The 25,556-nt window shown below is 42.8% G+C and overlaps 1 protein-coding gene across 2 annotated transcripts in view; it reads left to right on the top strand.

Moving 5' to 3' along the window:
* The window catches only part of LOC311108260 (mannosyl-oligosaccharide 1,2-alpha-mannosidase IA-like), a 177,735-nt gene that overhangs the window by 115,453 nt on the left and 36,726 nt on the right, over positions 1–25,556 (top strand). For both annotated transcript variants that reach the window (XM_084150883.1, XM_084150882.1), the window contains exon 5: positions 1,050–1,144. In XM_084150883.1, coding sequence (XP_084007009.1) covers positions 1,050–1,144 — 95 coding nt within the window. The remainder of the gene's footprint in view (positions 1–1,049; positions 1,145–25,556) is intronic.

Genomic DNA, 25,556 nt, shown 5'->3' on the forward strand with positions numbered 1-25,556 from the left:
TGCACATGTGCCTTTGATGCCTTACCTGTCATTGTATATTGGTGTCATTGTATATGAAAAGCGCTCGTGACATGGTGACATTTTCCTGGCCCTGATCTGAAGTGGTTGATAGCTAGATAGATAGATAGATAGATAGATAGATATCTCTCTCTCTGCCTCTCTCTCTCTCTGCCTCTCTCTCTTTGCCTCTCTCTTTGCCTCTCTCTTTGCCTCTCTCTCTCTCTGCCTCTCTCTCTGCTCCTCTCTCTCTCTGCCTCTCTCTCTCTCTGCCTCTCTCTCTCTGCCTCTCTCTCTCTGCCTCTCTCTCTCTGCCTCTCTCTCTCTGCCCCTCTCTCTCTCTGCCTCTCTCTCTGCCCCTCTCCCTCTCTGCCCCTCTCTCTCTCTCTCTCTGCCCATCTCTCTCTCTGTGCCTCTCTCTCTATCTCTCTGCCTCTCTCTCTCTCTGCCTCTCTCTCTCTCTGCCTCTCTCTCTCTGTCTCTCTCTTTGCCTCTTCCTCTCTCTCTCTGCCTCTCTCTCTTTGCCTCTCTCTCTCTGCCTCTCTCTCTCTGCCTCTCTCTCTCTGCCCCTCTCTCTCTCTCTGCCCCTCTTTCTCTCTCTGCCCCTCTCTCTCTGCCCCTCTCTCTCTCTGCTCCTCGCTCTCTCTGCCTCTCTCTCTCTCTGCCTCTCTCTCTCTCTCTCTCTCTCTCTCTCTGCTCCTCTCTCCTCTCTCCTCTCTCCTCTCTCACTCACGCACGCACGCACGCACTCACTCACTCACTCACTCACTCACTCACTCACTCACTCACTCACTCACTCACTCACTCACTCACTCACTCACTCACACACACACACACCAGGAAACAGCCTCTCCTTTCCCTACTTTCTAACAGGAAGCAGGGCCACACTGCATGTGAGATAAAAGGCCCATGTGACAGGAAGAGCTTGATGGCCATTGTCCATGGATCCCTGTCACCACCTCTTAGACATCAGACAGGATTGACAGAATGACATGAAGATATTGTTTTGCTGATGAGTCTCTCTCTCTCCTCTCTCTCTGTTTGTTTGGTAGGTGTTCAGGAAGAAGGCCATAGAGCTGGGAGAGAAGCTGTTGCCTGCATTCAAAACCCCCACAGGCATCCCCTGGGCCCTCCTAAACCTGAAGAGGTGAGTCCTGCACTCATACAGCACCTGTCTGTCTGTCTGTTTATATACACAATGTACAGTCCGCCCACTCTACTACAAAAATATCACTATTCACAATACTGGAACATCGCTCATCATAAATTTTGAAGACGACAATACACCCACTGAGCAGCTTGAAACAGCTCACTCCTCCCTTGCATCACTTGTCCTTGTACTCTATTCACAGGAGTAAAGACCAAAAGCCTTCAATTAGGGCTGGGCGATCATATCTCGTTTAAAAAAAAATATATATATATATATATAACTTATGGGCGATTCACAATATCTCTAAATAAGCTTTGTTGCACAATTAAAGGTCAATACACTGCATTTCAAACAGACGGGAATATTCTAATGAATTCAGGGCTTGTAAAATTATACCTAAGCTAAATATAAGCTTCCACAACCATAAGACCCACTAATCATTTTATTATTTTATCAAAATAGTTTAACATGCTTTTTTGTTGTTGCAATAATCACTGATCTGGCTTTCAAGTCTGTCTGTTACAAATTTAACCAGAACCATGCACAGTGCACATTCACTAATAATTACATTTACATTTACATTTTAGTCATTTAGCAGACGCTCTTATCCAGAGCGACTTACAGTTAGTGAATACATATTTTTTTATACTGGCCCCCCGTGGGAATCGAACCCACAACCCTGGCGTTGCAAATGCCATGCTCTATCAACTGAGCTACATCCCTGCCGGCCATTCCCTCCCCTACCCTGGACGACGCTGGGCCAATTGTGCGCCGCCCATGAGTCTCCCGGTCGCGGCCGGCTGCGACAGAGCCTGGATTCGAACCAGGATCTCTAGTGGCACAGTTAGCACTGCGATGCAGTGCCTTAGACCACTGCGCCACTCAGGAGTTAATAATAATGACCAACTTTTTGTAGGAGGCATTATAGAAAATTAACACAGGTCTCATAAACAATCTCTCAAGCACAAACCCACGTGCACAAACCCACGTTCTAGTGAGTAGCAAGCCAAGTCTAGCCAACTTGGATCTATTTGCTTGCTAACAAGTAGAACAGTTGAACTGTTATGAATACACCCTCCTGTCCGTCTCCAACTGTTTGAACAACATAGCCTGTTCACTTTGTTTTTATATTAAAATCAACTGCCCTACCTGGATAAGAAGATGCTTATTTCTCAGAATGAGAACGTGTTGCTAGTTCCTATATAAATGCGTATTTTTATGCTCATTGCACATTTATAAAACACAGACTAGACAGCTAGCACAAAACAGTCTGTGGCAAAAATGCTGCTAGCAGTACGTGGTACCGCAATGCCGCGCACAACAGAAACTGAGCATACATTTTCCACAATCATTAATACTCTTGTTTTAGTAGGGTCTACTCTGTTTTACATTTTGGTAGTTGAGACATAAAAAGGGTATTGTTAGAAAGGTTAAGTTCTCGTCTATTATAGTAAAATAATGTCTCTAAGCGATTCAGTGTCCATATGACCGATTCTCTTGGACCAAACCTCAAATGCAAATAGCATGTTTAAACTGCTTGTTGTCAGAGAGGAAGAAGTGATCTTTCTTCTTATGTTGTTTTTAGTGGCAGGGGGAGGGGCTTGCTGTCTGTGTGCGAGTTGGAAGGTGCACAGTGCACACAGCACAGAAGCAGCGAAGGAGACGAGACCAAAAAGATAGAACGCTCATAAAACTAAAATTGCGATACAGGCATGTGGAACATTAATTTGATATATCGCCCTACCTTTAATGATTTCACTCTCCCTCCCTCTGTTTCCCTCGGTTACATTAACTACACAGACTATTGCAAATACTTCTCTCTCTCCACAGCTTTGAAGTATTCTCCGCTGTGGTTTGATAGCATAGTGGTTGGCACATAAAAGCACAGTTCTTTTGCGAAGCGCGATCTCTGCTTCCTTTATTCCATCCCCCAAACCACAGAAGTGAGGAATGTTGTCTGTGTATCGTTGTTCAAGGCTCTGCCATTAATACGTTTTGACTACACCTTGTCTGGACCCATTTTTGTTATGATGCTCTCTCGCAAATCGAGCCTGCCTCTTGATTGTTATCCTGTCTGCACCTTACCCTGAATGGCCCCTGCTCAGTGTCTCGACTACAGTGTACATAGCTGCCATGGCTCCCTCCCTCTTGCTCTACACAGAAACTGCTTCAGAACAATACAGCGCTGTCAAGGTCATGTGTTGGCCCGGCTAACAAATCCAAAGTGACTGTTTTTCTTGGACTGCCATCCCTGGACGTCTTGTTCCCCTCGCTCCATCACTACTCTCGCCCTTACCGTATCCCCCCTGAAGGGGCGAGCCTAGCCGCCCACCTCCCTCAGAAAAGAGAGAGGGAGACGTGATGGAGTCTGGAGGACAGAGGGTCAGCTGCTACTCTCCAGGGGCAAACCTGTTGGAGGATTTTTATTGGGTTTGGAAATTGTTGCTGCCTGGTGGGTGAAGGAAGAGGGGGAGAAAGCAGGGAGGGAGAGGAAGAAGGGGGGCATGTGATGCCAGCGGCTGGTCTCAGCCATGAGAATAAACATCCTCTCTGTTATGTTCTGTCTGCTCCAGTGTCCTGCAGCCAGTGTAGCGTGCTCAACCCCAGCAGTCCAAGGCCTTATTTACATACCACACTCACTCTTAACCCTTCCCGCTCACCACACAACCCTCAGCACAACCAAGAACAGGGAGAGGGATTTTATCAGGGGCAAATACACATGAAATACTACAGAAACTGAACGTGTGTGGCTTGGCACTGCTACTGCACTGAATGAAATAAATGTATTTAGCTTGATATGTTGTATGTTATCTTTTCTCAGATACCTACACACTGTATAATGGCTGTTTTTATTAGCCAGGAGGGAGAAAAAAACCTGTCTCACTTCAGTGAAAAGCTAAAATCAAGCGCTCTTCTCCTCTAATCGCAGGATTCATATGAATGCATTATTTTTCGCCAGCGAGAGCGCAGCCCAGTTCGTCAGATATTAATTAAAACCCAGGTTGTTGTGGAGATGGCCGTGTGGGTCGGTGTAACAAATTAATTTCCCACTCTAATGGCGAATGAAAGGTCTCTCTTCACGCATCATCACATGGTGGTTGAAGCTACTAGTCTCCTGGAGATAGAGCTGAGCCCCCAGAGGACTGCCCCCCCACCCCACCGCAGGCCCCCAGGGGCCCCAACAGATTAGTGGCAATGATGAATTTACCCACATCACTGGGTTAGCTTATAAAGAGCCCACCAGACCTCAACCACAGATGTCATTTGTGATATGGAGATGGTAAGGCATATGAGCGAATAAACTGGATTGCTTTTTGATATGGGAAAAGGGAATAGGTTTCCCAGAGTATACACGTTAATGCAGAGCTGGCATATGTCTATTTGCTGTCTAGAAACAGATGTGTATCAGTAGGCAGCACCTCCATTCACTTATAGTGAGCTGTGTTTTGTTCGTTAGGAAACACAGCAGCTCTCCCACTCATTCTCTCGCATTAATGTGAGGATTAACGAGACGAACTCTGTGGCTGTCAAAAGCCTCTTGGCAGGTTTTGTATGTGACTCATTTTCTTGTTGGAGGTTATGTCTGACCAGCCATCTTCCCTGTGTTTTTCATCTGAACTTTTTGTTGATGCTTGTTGCTAAAAAAAGCTCAAAGTGGTCCCTTTGGGGAATTCTGAATCTAAACTCACTGTTCTATCGCTGCAGATAGTAAGAGAGGATTGAAATGTATTAACCACTTTTATTTTTCGTTGCATCTTTGTGTGTGTTAATGTGTGTGCGTGGATGGGTCTGTGCATTAGGGGTTGTGTTTTTACAGATGATGGTTCTTCACCTTTCTTCCCCTCTTAAAGTACAAGGGATCCTAACCTGGCTACTGCCGTAACCTGGTAAATAAATGTATTTGCCCCGTTAAATGTCGACAGCAACACCGTAACCCAATTAAAAGATGACAGACACTTACCGTGTAATAGAAGGAGGAAAGTTTGGGCTATTTTGGCGTCTGCACTTTGTCCCACTTTAAATGGAGGGACACATTCTCACCCACTTACATCAGATGTGTTAGAACCAGTAACCCAATTTCAGACAGCCACGGGCAGTTTTCCCTCTCCTTTTCCACACTCTTCAGAAAACAGTTAAGGTGAAGTCAAGTGCCTTTTAATGTTTTAGAAGACCATTCCCAATATTTTCAACACTGAAATTACAGTAATAGCAGATAATATGTAATGAACATATAGACAGTTTTGTAGAGCTGAGTATCTGTAGAGGGATATTCCTACACCTATAAACCTGTCCAGCCCTCCTTCCCTCTAGCCCTTTCTAATGAGGATGACCCCTACAGGGCCTCCAGAAAGTATTCATACCCCTTGACTTATTCCCCATTTTGTTGTGTTACAGCCTGAATTTAAAATTGATTAAATATGTTTTTTTCTCACCCATCTACCCACAATACCCCATAATGATGAAGTGAAAACATGTTTTTAGACATTTTTGCAAATGTATTGAAAATTAATACATTTTCTCATTTACATAAGTATTCACACCCCTGAGTCAATACTTTGTAGAAGCTCCTTTGGCGCCGATTACAGTAGTGAGTCTTTTTGGTTAAGCTTTGCACACCTGGATTGTACAATATTTGCCCATTATTCTTTTAAAAATTATTCAACCACTGTCAAGTTGATTGTTAATCATTGCTAGACAGCCATTTTCAAGTCTTGCCATATATTTTCTAACCGATTTAAGTCAAAACTGTAACTAAGCCACTCAGGAACATTCAATGTCATCTTGGTAAGCAACTCCAGTGTAGATTTGGCCTTGTGTTTTAGGTTATTGTCCTGCTGAAAGGTGAGTTCGTCTCCCAGTGTCTGTTGGAAAGCAGACTTAACCAGGTTTTCCTGTAGGATTTTGCCTGTGCTTATAGCTGTATTCCATTTATTTTTATCCTAAGAAACCCCCTAGTTCTTGCCGATGACGAGCATACCCATAACATGATGCAGCTGCCACCATTCTTGAAAAGTGGTTCTCAGTGATGCGTTGTGTCGAATTTGCCCCAAATGCTTTGTAATCAGGACAAAAAGTTAATTTCTTTGTCAAATTCTTTGCAGTATTACTTAAGTGACTTGTTGCGAACAGGATGCATGTTTTGGTATATTTTTATTATGTACAGGCTTCCTTCTTTTCACTCTGTCATTTAGGTTAGTATTGTGGAGTAACTACAATGTTGTTGATCCATCCTCAGTTTTCTCATATCAAAACCATTAAACTGTAACTGTTTTAAAATCACCATTGGCCTCATGGTGAGATCCATTAGCGGTTTTCTTCCTCTCCGGCAACTGAGTTAGGAAGGACACCTGTATCTTTGTAGTGACTGGGTGTGTTGATACACCATCCAAAGCCTAATTAATAACTTCACCAAAGGGATAATAGTTTTTTTACACATCTACCAATCGGTGCCTTTCTTTGTGAGGCATTGAAAAACCTCCCTGGTCTTTGTGTTTGAAATTCACCGCTCGACTGAGGGACCTTACAATTATCTGTATGTGTGGGGTACAGAGATGAGGTCGTCATTCAAAAATCATGTTAACCACTACTATTGAACACGGAGTGAGTCCATGCAACTTATTATGTGACTTGTTAAGCACATTTTTACTCCTGAACTTATTTAGACTTCCATAACAAAGGGGTTGAATACTTATTGACTCGAGACATTTCAGCTTACATTTTATTTATTAATTTCAAAAATGTTCTACAAACTAAATTCCCCTTTGACATTATAGGATATTGTGTGTAGTTCAGTGACACATCTCAGTTTAAACCATTTTAAATTCAGGTTGTAACACAACAAAATGTGGAAAAAGTAAAGGGGTGTGAATACTTTCTGAACACTGAGTGTACAAGACATTAAGGACACCTTCCTAATATTAAGTTGCACCCCCCACTTTTGCCCTCAGAACAGCCTGTAATTCATCGGGGCATGGACTCTACAAGGTGTCGAAAGCGTTCAACAGGGATGCCGGCCAATGTTGACTCCAATGCTTCCCACAGTTGTGTAAAATTGGCTGGATGTCATAAGGGTAGTGGACCATTCTTGATACACAAGGGAAACTGTTGAGAGTGAAAAACACAGCAGCATTACAGTTCTTGAAACAAACCGGTGCGCCTGGCACCTACTACCATACCCCGTTCAAAGGCACTTAAATATTTTGTCTTGCCCATTCACCCTCTGAATGGCACACATGTTTTGTACACTCAGTACAAAGACCCGCTCTACATCATCAGTCCTCAGTCCTTACAGTTGGAGTCTCCTAGGGTAAGTTTACCCAATTTGGCGTCCCGCGGGCCAAATATTTTATTTGGACATAAAAGACTGTAAAAACACCAGCAAATCAGTTCCAAGCGATTTTAATTTTGGAAATCTATTCGAAGGTATTCCCACACATAATAGAGAGATACTGTATACACTACATGGAACTAAGTGGCCTAGCCTGAACCATGAAAAACAGCCCCAGACCATTATTCCACCCCCACCAAACTTTACAGTTGGCACTATGCATTTGGGCAGGTAGCATTCTCCTGGTATCCACCAAACCCAGATTTGTCCGTCGGACTGCCAGATGGTGAAGCGTGATTCATCACTCCAGAGAACGCGTTTCCACTGCTCCAGAGTCCAATGGCGGCGAGCTTTACACCACTTCAGCCGACATTTGGCATTGCGCATGGTGATATTAGGCAGTTTGGAAGTCGGTACTCGGTGTTGCAACTGAGGACAGACTTCAACGACCTGTTCTGTGAGCTTGTGTGGCCTACCACTCTAAGATGGAAACCACCTCACTCGCGTCCATTTAACCAGAGGATACATTTACTGTTAGAAGTTATAACATTTAGATTTATCGACAGCGAGAATGAATGTTGCTAGTCAACTCCTGTGTTTTGTACTTTTTAACCCTTTTTCTACCCAATTGGTAGTTACAGTCTTGTCCCATCGCTGCAACTCCCGAGAGCCATGCGTCCTCCGAAACACGACTCCGCCAAGCCACACTGCTTCTTGACACACTGCCCACTTAACCCGGAAGCCAGCCACACCAATGTGTCGGAGGAAACACCGTACAGCTGGCAACCGAACTTAGCTTGCATGCGCCCGGCCCGCCACAAGGAGTCGCTAGAGCGCGATGGGACAAGGACATGCCGGTCACGGCCGGCTGCGACACAGCCTGGGATGGAACCAGGGTCTGTAGTGATGCCTCTAGCGCTGCAGTGCCTTAGACCGCTGCGCCACTCGGGAGGCCCATATACAAATGGTTTGAAAGGATTGTTTTAGTTAAATGTTATATCTGTTTGGGCTTGTTGCGGTCAATTTACAGTCTACAAATTATATGTATACTGAACAAAAATATAAACGCAACGATCCCGCAGGTGAATAAACCGGATATGGAGGTCCTGGGCTGGCGAGGTTACATGTGGTCTGCGGTTGTGAGTCCGGTTGGACATACTGCCAAGTTCTCTAAAATGACGTTGGAGGCGGCTTATGGTAGAGAAATTAACATTCAGTTCTCTGGCAACAGCTCTGGTGGACATTCCTGCAGACAGCATACCAATTGCACGCTCCCTCAAAACATATCTGTGGCATTGTGTTGTGTGACAAAACTGCACATTTTAGAATGGCCTTTTATTGTCCCCAGCACAAGGTGCACCTGTATAATGATAATGCTGTTTAATCAGCTTCTTGATATGCCACACCTGTCGGGTGGATGGATTATCATGACAAATGAGAAATGCTCACTAACAGGGATGTAAACAAATTTGTGCATAAAGTTTGAGAGAAATAAGCTTTTTGTGCACATGGAACATTCCGGGATCTTTCATTTCAGCTCATGAAACATGGGACCAACACTTTACATGTTGCGTTTATATTTTTGTTCAGTATAATTATGTTCCGGCCTCCTGACAATCCGCTCAAGAAAAAATTGGCCAGCGGCTGAATCTAGTTGATGATCCCTCTAAGGCAATTCAGGCGGATGTTAGAGGGCCTTTTTACTGAAGAATGTGTTTGTTTCATATGATTGTGTTTTGCTTTTGGTGTTTTGTGTTTGCTTTTCAGGTGTTGTGTAAATTGATGTGTGTATAGATATGTACAGTGCATTCGGAAAGTATTCAGACCCTTTCCCCTTTTCCACATTTTTTGTTATACATTTACATTTTAGTCATTTAGCAGACGCTCTTATCCAGAGCGACTTACAGTTAGCACATACATTATTTTTATCGAACCCACAACCCTGGCGTTGCAAACGCCATGCTCTACCAACTGAGCTACATCCCCTGCCGGCCATTCCCTCCCCTACCCTGGACGACGCTGGGCCAATTGTGCGCCGCCCCATGGGTCTCCCGGTCGCGGCCGGCTACGACAGAGCCTGGATTCGAACCAGGTTCTCTAGTGGCACAGCTAGCACTGCGATGCAGTGCCTTAGACCACTGCGCCACTCGGGGGAGAATATATAAACACATTTCTCTATAAATAATACAGAAATAGTATTTGTACAATTAGGCATAAATAGTGAAAGACTCATTAGACAGTTGCATACAAGTGGAAGACACTTAGGCTGCATTTCTACAGGCAGCCCAATTCTGATATATATAGATCTGATGTGATTGGTCAAAAGACTAATTATGTTACAGCCTTATTCTAGGCCTCCTGTAGCTCAGTTGGTAGAGCATGGCGCTTGCAACGCCACGATTGTGGGTTCGATTCCCACCGAGGGCCAGAATGAAAAAGGTATGCACTCACTAACTGTAAGTCGCTCTGGATAAGAGCATCTGCTAAATGAATAAAATGTAAAATGGATTAAATAAAATAAAAATCCTCATCAATCTACACACAATACCCCATAATCACAAAGTGAAAACAGGTTTACACCTTATTTACATAAGTATTCAGACCCCTTGCTATGAGACTCTAAATTTAGCTCAGGTGCATCCTGTTTCCATTGATCATCCTTGAGATGTTTCTACAACTTCATTGGAGTCCACCTGTGGTAAATTCAATTGATTGGACATGATTTGGAAAGGCACACACCTGTCTATATAAGGTCCCACAGTTGACAGTGCATGTCAGTGCAAAACCAAGCCATGAGGTCGAAGGAATTGTCCGTAGAGCTTCGAGACAGGATTGTGTCGATGCACAGATCTGGGAAGGGTACCAAAACATTGCAGCATTGAAGGTCTCCAAGAACACAGTGGCCTCCATCATTCTTAAATGGAAGAACTTTGGAACCGCCAAGACTCTTCCTAGAGCTGGCCGCCCAGCCAAACTGAGCAATCAGGGGGAGAAGGGCCTTGGTCAGGGAGGTGACCAAGAAACTGATGGTCACTCTGACAGAGCTCCAGAGTTCCTCTGTGGAGATGGGTGTACCTTCCAGAAGGACAACCATCTCTGCAGCACACCACCAATCAGGCCTTTGTGGTCAGACGGAAGCCACTCCTCAGTAAAAGGCACTTGACAGCCCGCTTGGAGTTTGCCAAAAGGCACCTAAAGGACTCTCAGACCATGAGAAACAAGATTCTCTGTTCTGATGAAACCAAGATTGAACTCTTTGGCCTGAATTCCAAGCGTCATGTCTGGAGGAAACCTGGCTTAAATAAAGGTTAAATAAATAAACATAAGAGAGAGAACTTCACCTCCACTAACAGTCATTAACTGCTGGAGGCTGCTAGCAGAGTGACACATGAGGTGGGTCGGATACAGATGCTTTTAAAGGCTACTACTTCAATCCATGCACATCCAGCTCAATTGGTAGAGCATGGCGCTTGTAACGCCAGGGTAGTGGGTTCGATCCCCGGGACCACCCATACGTAAAAATGTATGCGCACATGACTGTAAGTCGCTTTGGATAAAAGTGTCTGCTAAATGGCATATTATTATTATTAATATTATTATTATTATTATTATTATTATTATTATTATTATTATTAAATGAAGGAAGGAAGGATGGAAAGAACCAGGGCTGATGGGTGAACAAGAAAAATATTGATTTTACTCTTAGCGCCGTGCCACAACCTTGACCCAGATTGAGCCAGAACGGGCCTGTGGCACTGGGAGTACCCCAAAGGAACATGGTCAAATTTCACTCTAACTCTCTCTCTGGGTCCATAGCCCCTTACCTCTGTCCTTCTTTTCCTTTCCTCCTCATCCTCCCTTCTATGGACATCCAGATGATCCTAGCCATGCACATCACTGTGAGCATGGACTGGGCCAGAGCTCTCATGGATTATTCGTTGAGGCCATTGATTGTTGGTAATTGAGCAGAAAATACAGTGGGATTCTGCTTCATCCTAGTGTGTCTTCATCGCTATCACGATGAGAGAGATCCTCTCAGGTCACAGATGGAGGAAGCAGGATGGTTCTCCTATGACCACTGAGGTAGAGAGTCCCTGGCACACAGGCTTGCTACCTCACTCGCCACTAATTGATTACGTGACCCAGGAACAACAATGTGACTAGCTTCATCTCTTCTGTTCTCTGTTCTCCGCTTTCTTTTCATCCTGGTGTGGAAGAGATGTATTTGTTCTTGAATAAGGTATTTTCATCTCATGTTTTACATTAAAAGACAAGAATCATACCGCTAGAATAATCAAACAAATCAACACCAGAGGGATTGGGTGATTTAATTAGCTGTTTGAGGGATTGTGTTTTTACGTACAAATTTATTCAACCTTTCATCAAAGAGGCAATGGTAAAATATTTGTGCTAGCTACATGACTAGATTCCTTTATGTGAAATCAAACACTATCTAAATTCCCTTAACTTTTGCGTCTGCTATTTTCTCCTTTCTGAAAGTCAAATGGAACAGACATTACTTTCATGATACATGATAAAGTTTCAAAACCACTGAAGCAGTTTGTTTAAAATTACAAATGTACTCAAGCTGCGGTAATAATTGCCTATATTTAGGTGAGAGGGTTTGTTCTAGGGGGAAAAATACTGTGCTCTGTGACAGCCAGCTAATGTTTGGGGAGATGAGGATGAGTAATGGAGCGAAAGGACATTTCCACTCTTATTGAGGAGTTGACAGTGATGTGAGTGCAGCTGGTGTCTGCTGCAGATGAACCGGACAGACAGACAGACACCCTCTCAGCTTGTCTGAAGAGGATCAGAAGAAACCTTTCAATGTACTGGAGACAGTATCAGCCCCTCACAGTAGCCCCCTCACCCTCAGTAGCTCTCCAATAGACTCTAAGCTTCATCCCTCCAAACTCCAAAACCCTTTGGACTGTCCATTTCTTTAACCTCACATAAAAGTGTTTTCATAGTGTGACTTAAAGTTTTCCCTATCAAGAGTCTCTGAAGTGAGCCACAAGTTCAAATCAAATCAAATCACATTTTATTTGCCACATGCGCCGAATACAACAGGTGTAGACATTACAGTGAAACGCTTACTTACAAGCCCTTAACCAACAATGCAGTTTAAGAAAAAAATTAAAATGGCAAATAATTAAAGAGCCCAGCACGCAACACCAGGCAGGCATCCTTTGTGTTAGGAAGCTAAGATAACACTTCCTCCAGTCAGTCACCTGCTTTCTTCATCCCTCCCTCTTCTCTTCACTTCCACTCTTCCTCCCAGACTGTCAGAGAGTGTGCTGGCCAATGAACCCTGCCACTGAAGCAGTGCCTCCTCCCAACACACTGAAATATTTGCTCTGAACCCATTTCCTTGGGCTTATCTCTTTTCCACACCCCCTCCCATTTCCTTTTATTTGGACCATAAACAAGATAAAGGATTCTCAAATCAAATTTCCCTGCAGCTGAAGCCTGACATCAGTTTAACTTGACTTAACCTGCCTACATTCCATTAAATGATAAGTATTGAGACCCTTTACTTAGTACTTTGTTGAAGCACCTTTGGCAGCGATTGCAGCCTCGAGTCTTCTTGGGTATGACGCTACAAGCTTGGCACACATGTACATATTACCTCAACTACCTCAACTAGCCGGTGCCCCCGCACATTGACTCTGCAACGGTACCCCCCTGTATATATAGCCTCCCTACTGTCACTTTATTTTACTGTATATATAGCCTCCCTACTGTCACTTTATTTTACTTCTGCTCTTTTTTTCTCAACACTTTTTTGTTGTTGTTGTTTTATTCTTACTTTTTTTGTTTAAAATAAATGCACTGTTGGTTAAGGGCTGTAAGTAAGCATTTCACTGCAATGTCTGCACCTGTTGTATTCGGCGCATGTGACCAATACGATTTGATTTGATTTGATTTGATTTGACATCTGTATTTGGGGAGTTTCTCCCATTCTTCTTTGCAGATCCACTCAAGCTCTGTCAGGTTGGATGGGGAGCGTCGCTGCACAGCTATTTTCAGGTCTTTCCAGAGATGTTCGATCGGGTTCAAGTCCGGACTCTGGCTAGGCCACTCAAAGACATTCAGAGACTTGTCTCGAAGCCACTCCTGCGTTGTCTTGGCTGTGTGCTTACGGTCGTTCTCCTGTTGGAAGGTAAACCTTCTCCCCAGTCTGAGGTCCTGAGCACTCTGAAGCAGGTTTTCATCAAGGATATCTCTATACTTTGCTCTGTTCATCTTTCCCTCGGTCCTGACTAGTCTCCCAGTCCCTGCCGCTGAAAAACATCCCCACAGCATGATGCTGTCACCACCATGCTCACCGTAGGGATGGTGCCAGGTTTCCTCCAGACGTGACGCTTGGCATTCAGGCCAAAGAGTTCAATCTTGGTTTCATCAGACCAGAGAATCTTGTTTCTCATGGTGTGAGAGTCCTTTAGGTGCCTTTTGGCAAACTCCAAGCGGGCTTTCATGTGCCTTTTACTGAGGAGTGGCTTCCGTCTGGCCACTCTACCATAAAGGCCTGATTGGTGGAGTGCTGCAGAGATAGTTATATAGACAGGCGTGTGCCTTTCCAAATCATGTCCAATCAATTGAATTTACCACAGGTGGACTCCAAGTTGTAGAAACATCTCAAGGATGATCAATGGAAACAGGATTCACCTGAGCTCAATTTCGAGTCTCATAGCAAAGGGTCTGAATACTTATGTAAATAAGGTATTTCCTTTATTTATTTTCTTTTTTTTCTTCTAAAATGTCTAAAACACTGTTTTCGCTTCGTCATTATGGGGTATTGTGTGTAGATTGATGAGGAATTTTTTTTGAATAAGGCTGTAACGTAACAAAATGTGGTGAAAAGGGAAGAGGTCTGAATACTTTCTGAATGCACTATATATAAACATTGGGTTATTATTTTACCTGAAATGCACAACATCCTTTTTTTCCTGGATCTTTGTCGAATTTTGACCCATTCTGAGGCACACAAAACCGTGTGTTCTCTACTCTGACAATCAATCCACAGATAAAAGGGGAAACCTAGTTAGTTTCTAGTAATCATCTTCTTCTTCTTCTGACTTTATATGGTGGTTGGCAACCAACTTTAAGGTGCATTACCACCACCAACTGGACTGGAGTGTGGACCTCAGTTCAGCTTTCAATCACCCACGTGGTTATATGCTCCTAAAAACCAATGAGGAGATGGGAGAGGTGGGACTTGCAGCGCATCAAGTGTCAAAAATAGAAGCATGTTATATTTTAGGCCCTGGCTACGCGGCCGCTCGCGAGCAGTTTGGATGAAATGATTGAATAACATGTATGTGTACATTTATTTTGCAACGCTCGCACACGCAACACAGGCGGTGTGGTCAGCATGTAAGGGTGAGCTAAGCTGACGAGAATACCAGACTGAACAGGTGTTTTTTATTTGATTGTTTTTGAAGGTGGTGAGTTAGAGTTGCAGGTGGCTGGGGGGAGAGGGTTCCAGAGTTTGGGGGCAGTGGCGCTGATCTTTCCTTTGGCCAGAGACAAACTAGGCCTATATTCTATTCTAGATAGCATTGTGTCGTGAGAAACTAGCGTTCTTGCTGTTATTATTTCTTTCCCCGATTCGGAATATAGTCAAATATAATCAAAGACCACTGCTGTGAGTAATCTTTTTATCCATTCAAGCCAGTGGGGGTGGTGAAAACTAGCACAGCAAGGGTAATAGTCTAACAGCCCCTCACCCCACTGCTTATGAAGCAAATTGCTGCATTGCTCTTTTTGTATACAGTCTGTACCTTGCTGTGCATTGTGGAATTTAAGCATACACTAGCATACGGAACAGGTTGTTTTGTTTTTCTAAAAGGTTAACCATGATTGAATATCTGGCTTTAAATTGCAGTCATTATTTAATGTGGTCAAAATAACCTAATGGGTAATATTTCTTTCTTTGGCAGTGGTGTAAAATATTTAAGTAAAAAATACTTTAAATACTACTTAAGTAGTTTTTGGGGGTATCTGTATTTTACTTTATTATTTATATTTTGGACAACTTTTACTATTACTCCACTACATTCCTAAAGAAAATTATGTACTTTTTACTCCCATACATTTTCCCTGACACCCAAAGTACTCGTTACATTTTGAATGCTGAACTGGACAGGGAAATGGTCCAATCCACACACTTATCAAGAGAACATCCCTGGTCATCCCTACTGCCTCTGATCTGACGGACTAACTAAACACACATGCTTCAAATATCTGAGTTTTGGAGTGTGCCCCTGACTATCCGTAAATTTAAAAAATAAGAAAATCATGCCGTCTGCTTTGCCTAATATAAGGAATTTGAAATGATTTATGCGTTTACTTTTGATACTTAAGTATATTTTTGTAATTACATTTACTTTTGATAATTAAGTATATTTAAAACTAAATACTTTTTAGACTTTTACTCAAGTAGTATTTTACTGGGTGACTAACTTTTACTTGAGTAATTTTTTATTAAGGTATCTTTACGTTTACTCAAGTATGACAATTTTGTACTTTTTCCACCACTGATCTCTGGAGCCTACGTAATTGTTAATTATAAACTGGGTGGTTCGAGCCCTGAATGCTGATTGGCTGACAGCCGTGGTATATCAGACTGTATACCACGGGTACGACAAAACATTTATTTTTAATGCTCTAATTACATTGGTAACCAGTTTATAATAGCAATAAGGCACCTCTGGGGTTTGTGGCAATATACCACGGCTAAGGGCTGTATCCAGGCACTCCGCGTTGTGTCCTGCATAAGAACAGCCCTTAGCCTTGGTTTATTGGTCATATACCACACCACTCGGGCCTTATTGCTTAAATATACTCCAGGAGCATAGCAATCTGATCTGATCTGGTGTTGTTCACATCATTTTAAATTCAACCAATTGAATATAGGCTGATTTTACATGTCCAAGAAAAATGTTGTTGTTTTAAACAGAAGTACTCTTTGTACCATATCCTATTTCAAAAGAAAACTGGCTCATCACTAGTCCCATTTACCCAACCAAGCCCTTTCATGCCCCAGGTCCTGAGCAAAGAGCAGCAGAGGGCATGGTAATAGGACCCAGCAATGAAGGGCTTTGCCCCTGGTACTTACTGACGCTAGCAACAACCCGACAAAAAATGACACTCTTAGAAAATAGAACAAAAGAATAATAGAGAGCAACAAAAAACATTCACCGACACCATAGCAACAGTGGTGTCAGCAGCATCCCTGCTTATGCTTGGCAAATTGTTTATTTATTTAACCAAATGATGTGTTGGACAGGCGAAGAGAAGTTATCATGCAAAGTATAATGTTGTTGTGACATCCCACGTTCTAAAATCAAGTATCAGTAATTGCGAGTAAAAACTAAAAAAAACTTTAAAAAATCCATGAATAGGTTTAACATATTGAAGGCTTCTTGAATTCTAACAAATGCGAGGAGACGTTGATTTCCGTTGAACTGGTTAGACTCAAGTGTCTGCCTCCCGTAAATGTAATTCACTGTCAACAGTTTGATCACAGTGCCTTGGTGTAGATTTTCCTCTCCTCAGTAGGTGGTGATTCAATAAGACAGGTTCTATATTGGTACCTCGGTGTAGACGTAATGTCGTTAGCCACACTGCACCGTTTCTCAATGGAGCATTTGTTCTGGGGACAGAGAGCAGGTCCAGCAAGGCCAGACTCCAGGCCTGATGTATTAGCTCTCATAATTTAACATTAGTCTCCCTCCTCAGGGAATAATAGCTCCATTTGATGTATGTCTTTTAGAATTCCCTTTTTCCCCCTGATAAAATGGCAAGCAGGAAATTACTCTCCAATCTAATTTAACTTTAGTTAAAGTGGATGTCATCACATAAAGTTAAAGCTAACTCTCTTTTTTCCCCTCCGTATTGGCATGAAATACACCAGCTTTAGCAGATTTACTCATTGCGGTTCACTCTCAGGCTGTGCAATCATTCCCGAGAATCTGGGGAAAGTGGTTTGATTAATAAGCCTGGATTCCGAGTGGCCCAATTAGAAACGCCATTGAGGTTTTCCACACGGTGACACACAGGGGCACCGCTTCATCTAGTGTTGGCCATCCCTCAAATATGAATTACAGCAGCCGTTTTTAGCTCTGGCCTGATGAAACCAGGTTAGCCTGAAGTTGATAGTTATTGGTGAGAGGATTGGTGCCACTGGGCCAAGGGAAGTGTTGAGAGTTACCGAAATCTTCTGTAATTTTGGTAATTAACAGGTCATCTATGGCAATCTATGGTAAAATTCGTAATATATAAATAGTATAAATTTTTTATATCTGTCCATGTTGTCTGAGTTTCTAGTAGATGGACCATATTATTCAATAGAAAATAGCCTAATTGATGAAAACAACATCTAATCAACAATGGCATTATTTTCAATTAACTCTGCAACTCTTCCGACTATTGACTTTTTTTGAAACTGCCACCAGTTTTTTGTGACAAAACATTTACAACAAAGACATATTGACATAGTAAAATAAATGAAAGTGTGTAAAAATATATATAAAGGATATTTCATGCTGAAACCCTCATATTAAACACAAATGGTATTCACTAAGTTGATGGTTTATATTTAGGATAATGTTTTACAGCATTGTCATATTTATTTTTAAATCCTCTTATTTTTGGTATTCACTAAGTTGATGGTTTATATTTAGGATAATGTTTTACAGCATTGTCATATTTATTTTTAAATCCTCTTATTTTATATTTTACATGAGATAAGGCCACCCAGAGGGCCAGAGATAATTACAGACACCGGTGATTATCTGAAGTAGACAAAAAGGCCAATAGATGTCATCTGAAACCCCCCCCCCCCCCTCTCCTCAGCCCCCCTGGACACGGAAGGCTGGCGTGATTAAAATAATTAAGCCCTTAACTAAGCCCTTAACTGTGGATCTATAGCTCCCCTTTCGCCCGGAGGGAGGAAGAGGAAGAGATATGGAGGAGAGATCCAGTTTGGAACTAAGAGCTAACAACAGGAAGCAGTGAGCGAAAGCTTCAGTATCCATTCTGTATGGACGCTGCCCAGATACAAAAGCATTGGCATCTGACTGGAGTGAAGTAGACTTTATCACAGTGCCACTGTTAGTTCATTGTCCAGCAGGCTGTTTGTCAGTGCCAGACTGCATCTCTCTTTATTTCCCGTAAGAGGAATGGCTAAATACCACTGAACTGGACTGTAGCCTACCCAGTGCCCACACACTTCAGACCTTAGGCAATCATTGGCATGCTGTTTTAAACAGAGAGAGGAGGAAGGAGAGGAAGAGGGATAGTTTCAAGTTGATTCAAGTTTCAACTTAGAGAGTGAGGTAGAGTAAGAGGTAGAGGACATCCAGCTGGAGCAGTACGTTTTAGTAGGGGTCCCTCCCTGTACTACACTGTACTGTAAATGTGGCATTTGAACCCCACTCCCCCCCCCCCCCCCCCCCCCCCCTCAGCCCTGTCCCTTTTAAGTTTAGCCCTGTGCTTGTTTTAGGCTCCCATGTGCTCCCTCTTGTTATCCTTCCTGGGGATTTAGCTCTCATCAGATGGCTTAGGAAGGGATTTGACACAGACCACAGATGGATGGATGGTGATATGTCCAGGTGTCTGCCGCGAGGGGACGGAGGGAGACAGTCAGGGAGATAGTGAGCGAGGAAGACCTGCAGAGTGAGGGAGGGAGGGAGGTAGACAGACGGACGGACAGAGGGAGGGAGAAAGACGCAGAGAGAGATATAGGGAGGGAGGGAGGGAGGCTCCATTTCATGGACTCAGTGGGAGAGCACAGAGCAGTCCACATGAGTGGTCAGGTTTAATGCAGCTCTTAGAGTCTGGAGAGAGAGGACATGGCCACAATACAGCCAAGAGCCCCAGTGTATTGTAATGGAGCATTATGGAGATGAAGGAGAGATGGCAGGTCTGTCTGCATCTAGCTCCCTCAATCTCCTGGCTGGCTGCAGCACCTGCTGACACTACTGTCAGCTGATCCTCCTCGGCGCACATACACTCTTGACAAATAAACACACATGCTTGATGTATACACACATACTAACCACAAACACACTCACAGACAAACTTACATTTCACAAATAAAAAAACACATGCCCACTTACCACAAACACATACACAAATACACACACACACACGACCGTCATTAACATGCGTATCAACTCCATCCCAGGCTGTGGCAATCTGATTAAGTCTCAATCATAAACACCAATTAGGTTTTCTGACCCAGGAACAGGCGCTTTCTCTCAGTTTTCTTTCCTCCCAGATACAGTATTTGTGTTATTATCCAGATTTTGTGTAACATTATTTAATCAGCTGTGTAATGGAAAAACAAATAGTTTTGGCACAGCATGTGGGTGAGGGGGTAATTACTATGCACAATCACGCTCCCGTCCTTAACACTAGAACCGCTGGGCCTCGATGGGCCCCCCTTCAAGCTAATGAGTAGTCATTCTGACTGCAGCATTCTAACTGTGGAATTAATACATTTCATAATATGGTATCACATATACAGTTGAAGTCGGAAGTTTACATACACTTAGGTTGGAGTCATTAAATCTCGTTTTTCAACCACTTCACACATTTCTTGTTAACAAACTATAGTTTTGGCAAGTTGGTTAGGACATCTACTTTGTGCATGACACAAGTACATTTTCCAACAATTGTTTACAGACAGATTATTTCACTTATAATTCACTGTATAACAATTCCAGTGGGTCAGAAGTTTACATACACACATGGCTTTAGAAGCTTCTGATAGGCTAATTGACATAATTTGAGTCAATTGGAGGTGTACCTGTGGATGTATTTCAAGGCCTACCTTCAAACTCAGTGCCTCTTTGCTTGACATCATGGGAAAATCAAAAGAAATCAGCCAAGACCTCAGAAGAAAAATTGTAGACCTCCACAAGTCTGGTTCATCCTTGGGAGCAATTTCCAAATGCCTGAAAGTACCACATTCATCTGTACAAACAATAGTATGCAAGTATAAACACCATGGGACCACGCAGCCGTCATACCGCTCAGGAAGGAGACGCGTTCTGTCTCCTAGAGATGAACGTACTTTGGTGCGAAGAGTGCAAATCAATCCTAGAACAACAGCAAAGGACCTTGTGAAGATGCTGGAGGAAACAGGTATAAAAGTATCTATATCCACAGTAAAACAAGTCCTATATTGACATAACCTGAAAGGCCGCTCAGCAAGGAAGAAGCCACTGCTCCTAAACCGCCATAAAAAAGCCAGACTACGGTTTGCAACTGCACATGGGGACAAAGATCGTACTTTTTGGAGAAATGTCCTCTGGTCTGATGAAACAAAAATAGAACTGTTTGGCCATAATGACCATCGTTATGTTTGGAGGAAAAGGGGGGACTTGCAAGCCGAAGAACACCATCCCAACCGTGAAGCACGGGGGTGGCAGCATCATGCTGTGGGGGTGCTTTGCTGCAGGAGGGACTGGTGCACTTCACAAAATAGATGGCATCATGAGGAAGGAAAATTATGTGGATATAATGAAGCAACATCTCAAGACATCAGTCAGGAAGTTAAAGCTTGGTCGCAAATGGGTCTTCCAAATGGACAATGACCCTAAGCATACTTCCAAAGTTGTGGCAAAATGGCTTAAGGACAACAAAGTCAAGGTATTGGAGTGGCCATCACAAAGCCCTGACCTCAATCCTATAGAACATTTTTGGGCAGAACTGAAAAAGCATGTGCGAGCAAGGAGGCCTACAAACCTGACTCAGTTACACCAGCTCTGTCAGGAGGAATGGGCCAAAATTCACCCAACTTATTGTGGGATGCTTGTGGAAGGCTACCCGAAACGTTTGACCCAAGTTAAACAATTTAAAGGCAATGCTACCAAATACTAATTGAGCATATGTAAACTTCTGACCCACTGGGAATGTGATGAAAGAAATAAAAGCTTAAATAAATCATTCTCTCTACTATTATTCTGACATTTCACATTATTAAAATGAAGTGGTGATCCTAACTGACCTAAGACTGGGAATTTTTACTTGGATTAAATGTCGGGAATTGTGAAAAACTGAGTTTAAATGTATTTGGGTAAGGTGTATGTGAACTTCCGACTTTAACTGTATGCTATCATCAGTTGGTTGTGTTTATGAAGGCCTTGGGTAACATTACAATACTATCTATATATATATATATATATATATATATATATATATATATATATATATATATATACATATATATATACACAGTGGGGAGAACAAGTATTTGATACACTGCCGATTTTGCAGGTTTTCCTACTTACAAAGCATGTAGAGGTCTAATTTTTTATCATAGGTACACTTCAACTGTGAGAGATGGAATCTAAAACAAAAATCCAGAAAATCACACTGTATGATTTTTAAGTAATTAATTTGCATTTTATTGCATGACATAAGTATTTGATCACCTACCAACCAGTAAGAATTCCGGCTCTCACAGACCTGTTAGTTTTTCTTTAAGAAGCCCTCCTGTTCTCCATTCATTACCTGTATTAACTGCACCTGTTTGAACTCGTTACCTGTATAAAAGACACCTGTCCACACACTCAATCAAACTGACTCCAACCTCTCCACAATGGCCAAGACCAGAGAGCTGTGTAAGGACATCAGGGATAAAATTGTAGACCTGCACAAGGCTGGGATGGGCTACAGGACAATAGGCAAGCAGCTTGGTGAGAAGGCAACAACTGTTGGCACAATTATTAGAAAATGGAAGAAGTTCAAGATGACGGTTAATTACCCTCGGTCTGGGGCTCCATGCAAGATCTCACCTCGTGGGGCATCAATGATCATGAGGAAGGTGAGGGATCAGCCCAGAACTACACAGCAGGACCTGGTCAATGACCTGAAGAGAGCTGGGACCACAGTCTCAAAGAAAACCATTAGTAACACACTACGCCGTCATGGATTAAAATCCTGCAGCGTACGCAAGGTCCCCCTGCTCAAGCCAACGCATGTCCAGGCCCATCTGAAGTTTGCCAATGACCATATGGATGATCCAGAGGAGGAATGGGAGAAGGTCATGTGGTCTGATGAGACAAAAATAGAGCTTTTTGGTCTAAACTCCACTCGCCGTGTTTGGAGGAAGAAGAAGGGTGAGTACAACCCCAAGAACATCATCCCAACCGTGAAGCATGGAGGTGGAAACATCATTCCTTGGGGATGCTTTTCTGCAAATGGGACAGGACGACTGCACCGTATTGAGGGGAGGATGGATGGGGCCATGTATCGCAAGATCTTGGCCAATAACCTCAGTAAGAGCATTGAAGATGGGTCGTGGATGGGTCTTCCAGCATGACAACGACCCAAAACACACAGCCAGGGCAACTAAGGAGTGGCTCCGTAAGAAGCATCTCAAGGTCCTGGAGTGGCCTAGCCAGTCTCCAGACCTGAACCCAATAGAAAATCTTTGGAGGGAGCTGAAAGTCCATATTGCCCAGCGACAGCCCCGAAACCTGAAGGATCTGGAGAAGGTCTGTATGGAGGAGTAGGCCAAAATCCCTGCTGCAGTGTGTGCAAACCTGGTCAAGACCTACAGGAAACGTATGATCTCAGTAATTGCAAACAAAGGTTTCTGTACCAAATATTAAATTCTGCTTTTCTGATGTATCAAATACTTATGTCATGCAATAAAATGCAAATGTATTACTTAAAAATCATACAATGTGATTTTCTGGATTTTTTATATTCCGTCTCTCAAAGTTGAAGTGTACCTATGATAAAAATTACAGACCTCTACATGCTTTGTAAGTAGGAAAACCTGCAAAATCGGCTGTGTATCAAATACTTGTTCTCCCCACTGTATATATATACAGTGCCTTGCAAAAGTATTCATCCCCCTTGGCGTTTTTCCTATTTTGTTGCATTACAACCTGTAATTTAAATTGATTTTTATTTGGATTTCATGTAATGGACATACACAAAATAGTCAAAATTGGTGAAGTGAAATGAAAAAAATAACTTATTTCAAAAAAATTCTAAAAAATAAATAATGGAAAAGTGGTGCATGCATATGTATTCACCCCCTTTGCTATGAAGCCCCTAAATAAGATCTGGTGCAACCAATTACCTTCAGAAGTCACATAATTAGTTAAATAAAGTCCACCTGTGTGCAATCTATGTGTCACATGATCTCAGTATATATACACCTGTTCTGAAAGGCCCCAGAGTCTGCAACACCACTAAGCAAGGGGCACCACCAAGCACGCGGCACCATAAAGACCAACAAGCTCTCCAAACAGGTCAGGGACAAAGTTGTGGAGAAGTACAGATGTAGGCCGTCATTGTAAATAAGAATTTGTTCTGAACTGACTTGCCTAGTTAAATAAAGGTAAAATAAATAAAAGGTTTGGGTTATAAAAAAATATCTGAAACTTTGAACATCCCACGGAGCACCATTTATTAGCTTTTTGGCCATCAAGGAAAACGCTATGTCTGGCGCAAACCCAACACCTCTCATCACCCTGAGAACACCATCCCCACAGTGAAGCATGGTGGTGGCAGCATCATGCTGTGGGGATGTTTTTCATTGGCAGGGACTGGGAAACTGGTCAGAATTGAAGGAATGATGGATGGCGCTAAATACAGGGAAATTCTTGAGAGAAACCTGTTTCAGTCTTCCAGAAATTTGAGACTGGGATGGAGGTTCACCTTCCAGCAGGACAATGACCCTAAGCATACTGCTAAAGCAACACTTGAGTGGTTTAAGGGGAAACATTTAAATGTCTTGGAATGGCCTAGTCAAAGCCCAGACCTCAATCCAATTGAACATCTGTAGTATGACTTAAAGATTGCTGTACACCAGCGGAACCCATCCAACTTGAAGGAGCTAGAGCAGTTTTGCCTTGAAGAATGGGAAAAAATCCCAGTGGCTAGATGTGCCAATCTTATAGAGACATACCCCAATAAAATTGCAGCTGTAATTGCTGCAAAAGGTGGCTCTACAAAGTATTGACTTTGGGGGGGTGAATAGTAATGCACGCTCAAGTTTTCAGTTTTTTTTGTCATATTTTGCATCTTCAAAGTGGTAGGTATGTTGTGTAAATCAAATGATACAAACCCTCCAAAAATCAATTTTAATTCCAGGTTGTAAGGCAACAAAATAGGAAAAATGCCAAGGGGAGTAAATACTTTTGACTGGTACTATATATATATACAGTGAGGGGAAAAAAGTATTTGATCCCGTGCTGATTTTGTATGTTTGCCCACTGACAAAGAAATGATCAGTCTATAATTTTAATGGCAGGTTTATTTGAACAGTGAGAGACAGAATAACAACAACAAAATCCAGAAAAATGCATGTCAAAAATGTTAGAAATTGATTTGCATTTTAATGAGGGAAATAAGTATTTGACCCCCTCTCCATCAAAAATATTTCTGTCTCCCAGGTATCTTTTATACAGGTAACGAGCTGAGATTAGGAGCACACTCTTAAAGGGAGTGCTCCTAATCTCATCTTGTTACCTGTATAAAAGACACCTGTCCACAGACGCAATCAATCAATCAGATTCCAAACTCTCCACCATGGCCAAGACCAATGAGCTCTCCAAGGATGTCAGGGACAAGATTGTAGACCTACACAAGGCTGGAATGGGCTACAAGACCATCGCCAAGCAGCTTGGTGAGAAGGTGACAACAGTTGGTGCGATTATTTGCAAATGGAAGAAACACAAATTAACTGTCAATCTCCCTCGGCCTTGGGCTCCATGCAAGATCTCACCTCGTGGAGTTGCAATGATCATGAGAATGGTGAGGAATCAGCCCAGAACTACACGGGAGGATCTTGTCAATGATCTCATGGCAGCTGGGACCATAGTCACCAAGAAAACAATTGGTAACACAGTACGCCGTGAAGGACTGAAATCCTGCAGCGCCCGCAAGGTCCCCCTGCTCAAGAAAGCACATATACAGGCCCGTCTGAAGTTTGCCAATGAACATCTGAATGATTCAGAGGAGAACTGGGTGAAAGTGTTGTGGTCAGATGAGACCAAAATTGAGCTCTTTGGCATCAACTCAACTCGCCGTGTTTGGAGGAGGAGG

Source organism: Coregonus lavaretus (assembly GCF_964263955.1).
Source record: "Coregonus lavaretus genome assembly, chromosome: 33".
Lineage (NCBI taxonomy): Eukaryota > Metazoa > Chordata > Actinopteri > Salmoniformes > Salmonidae > Coregonus > Coregonus lavaretus.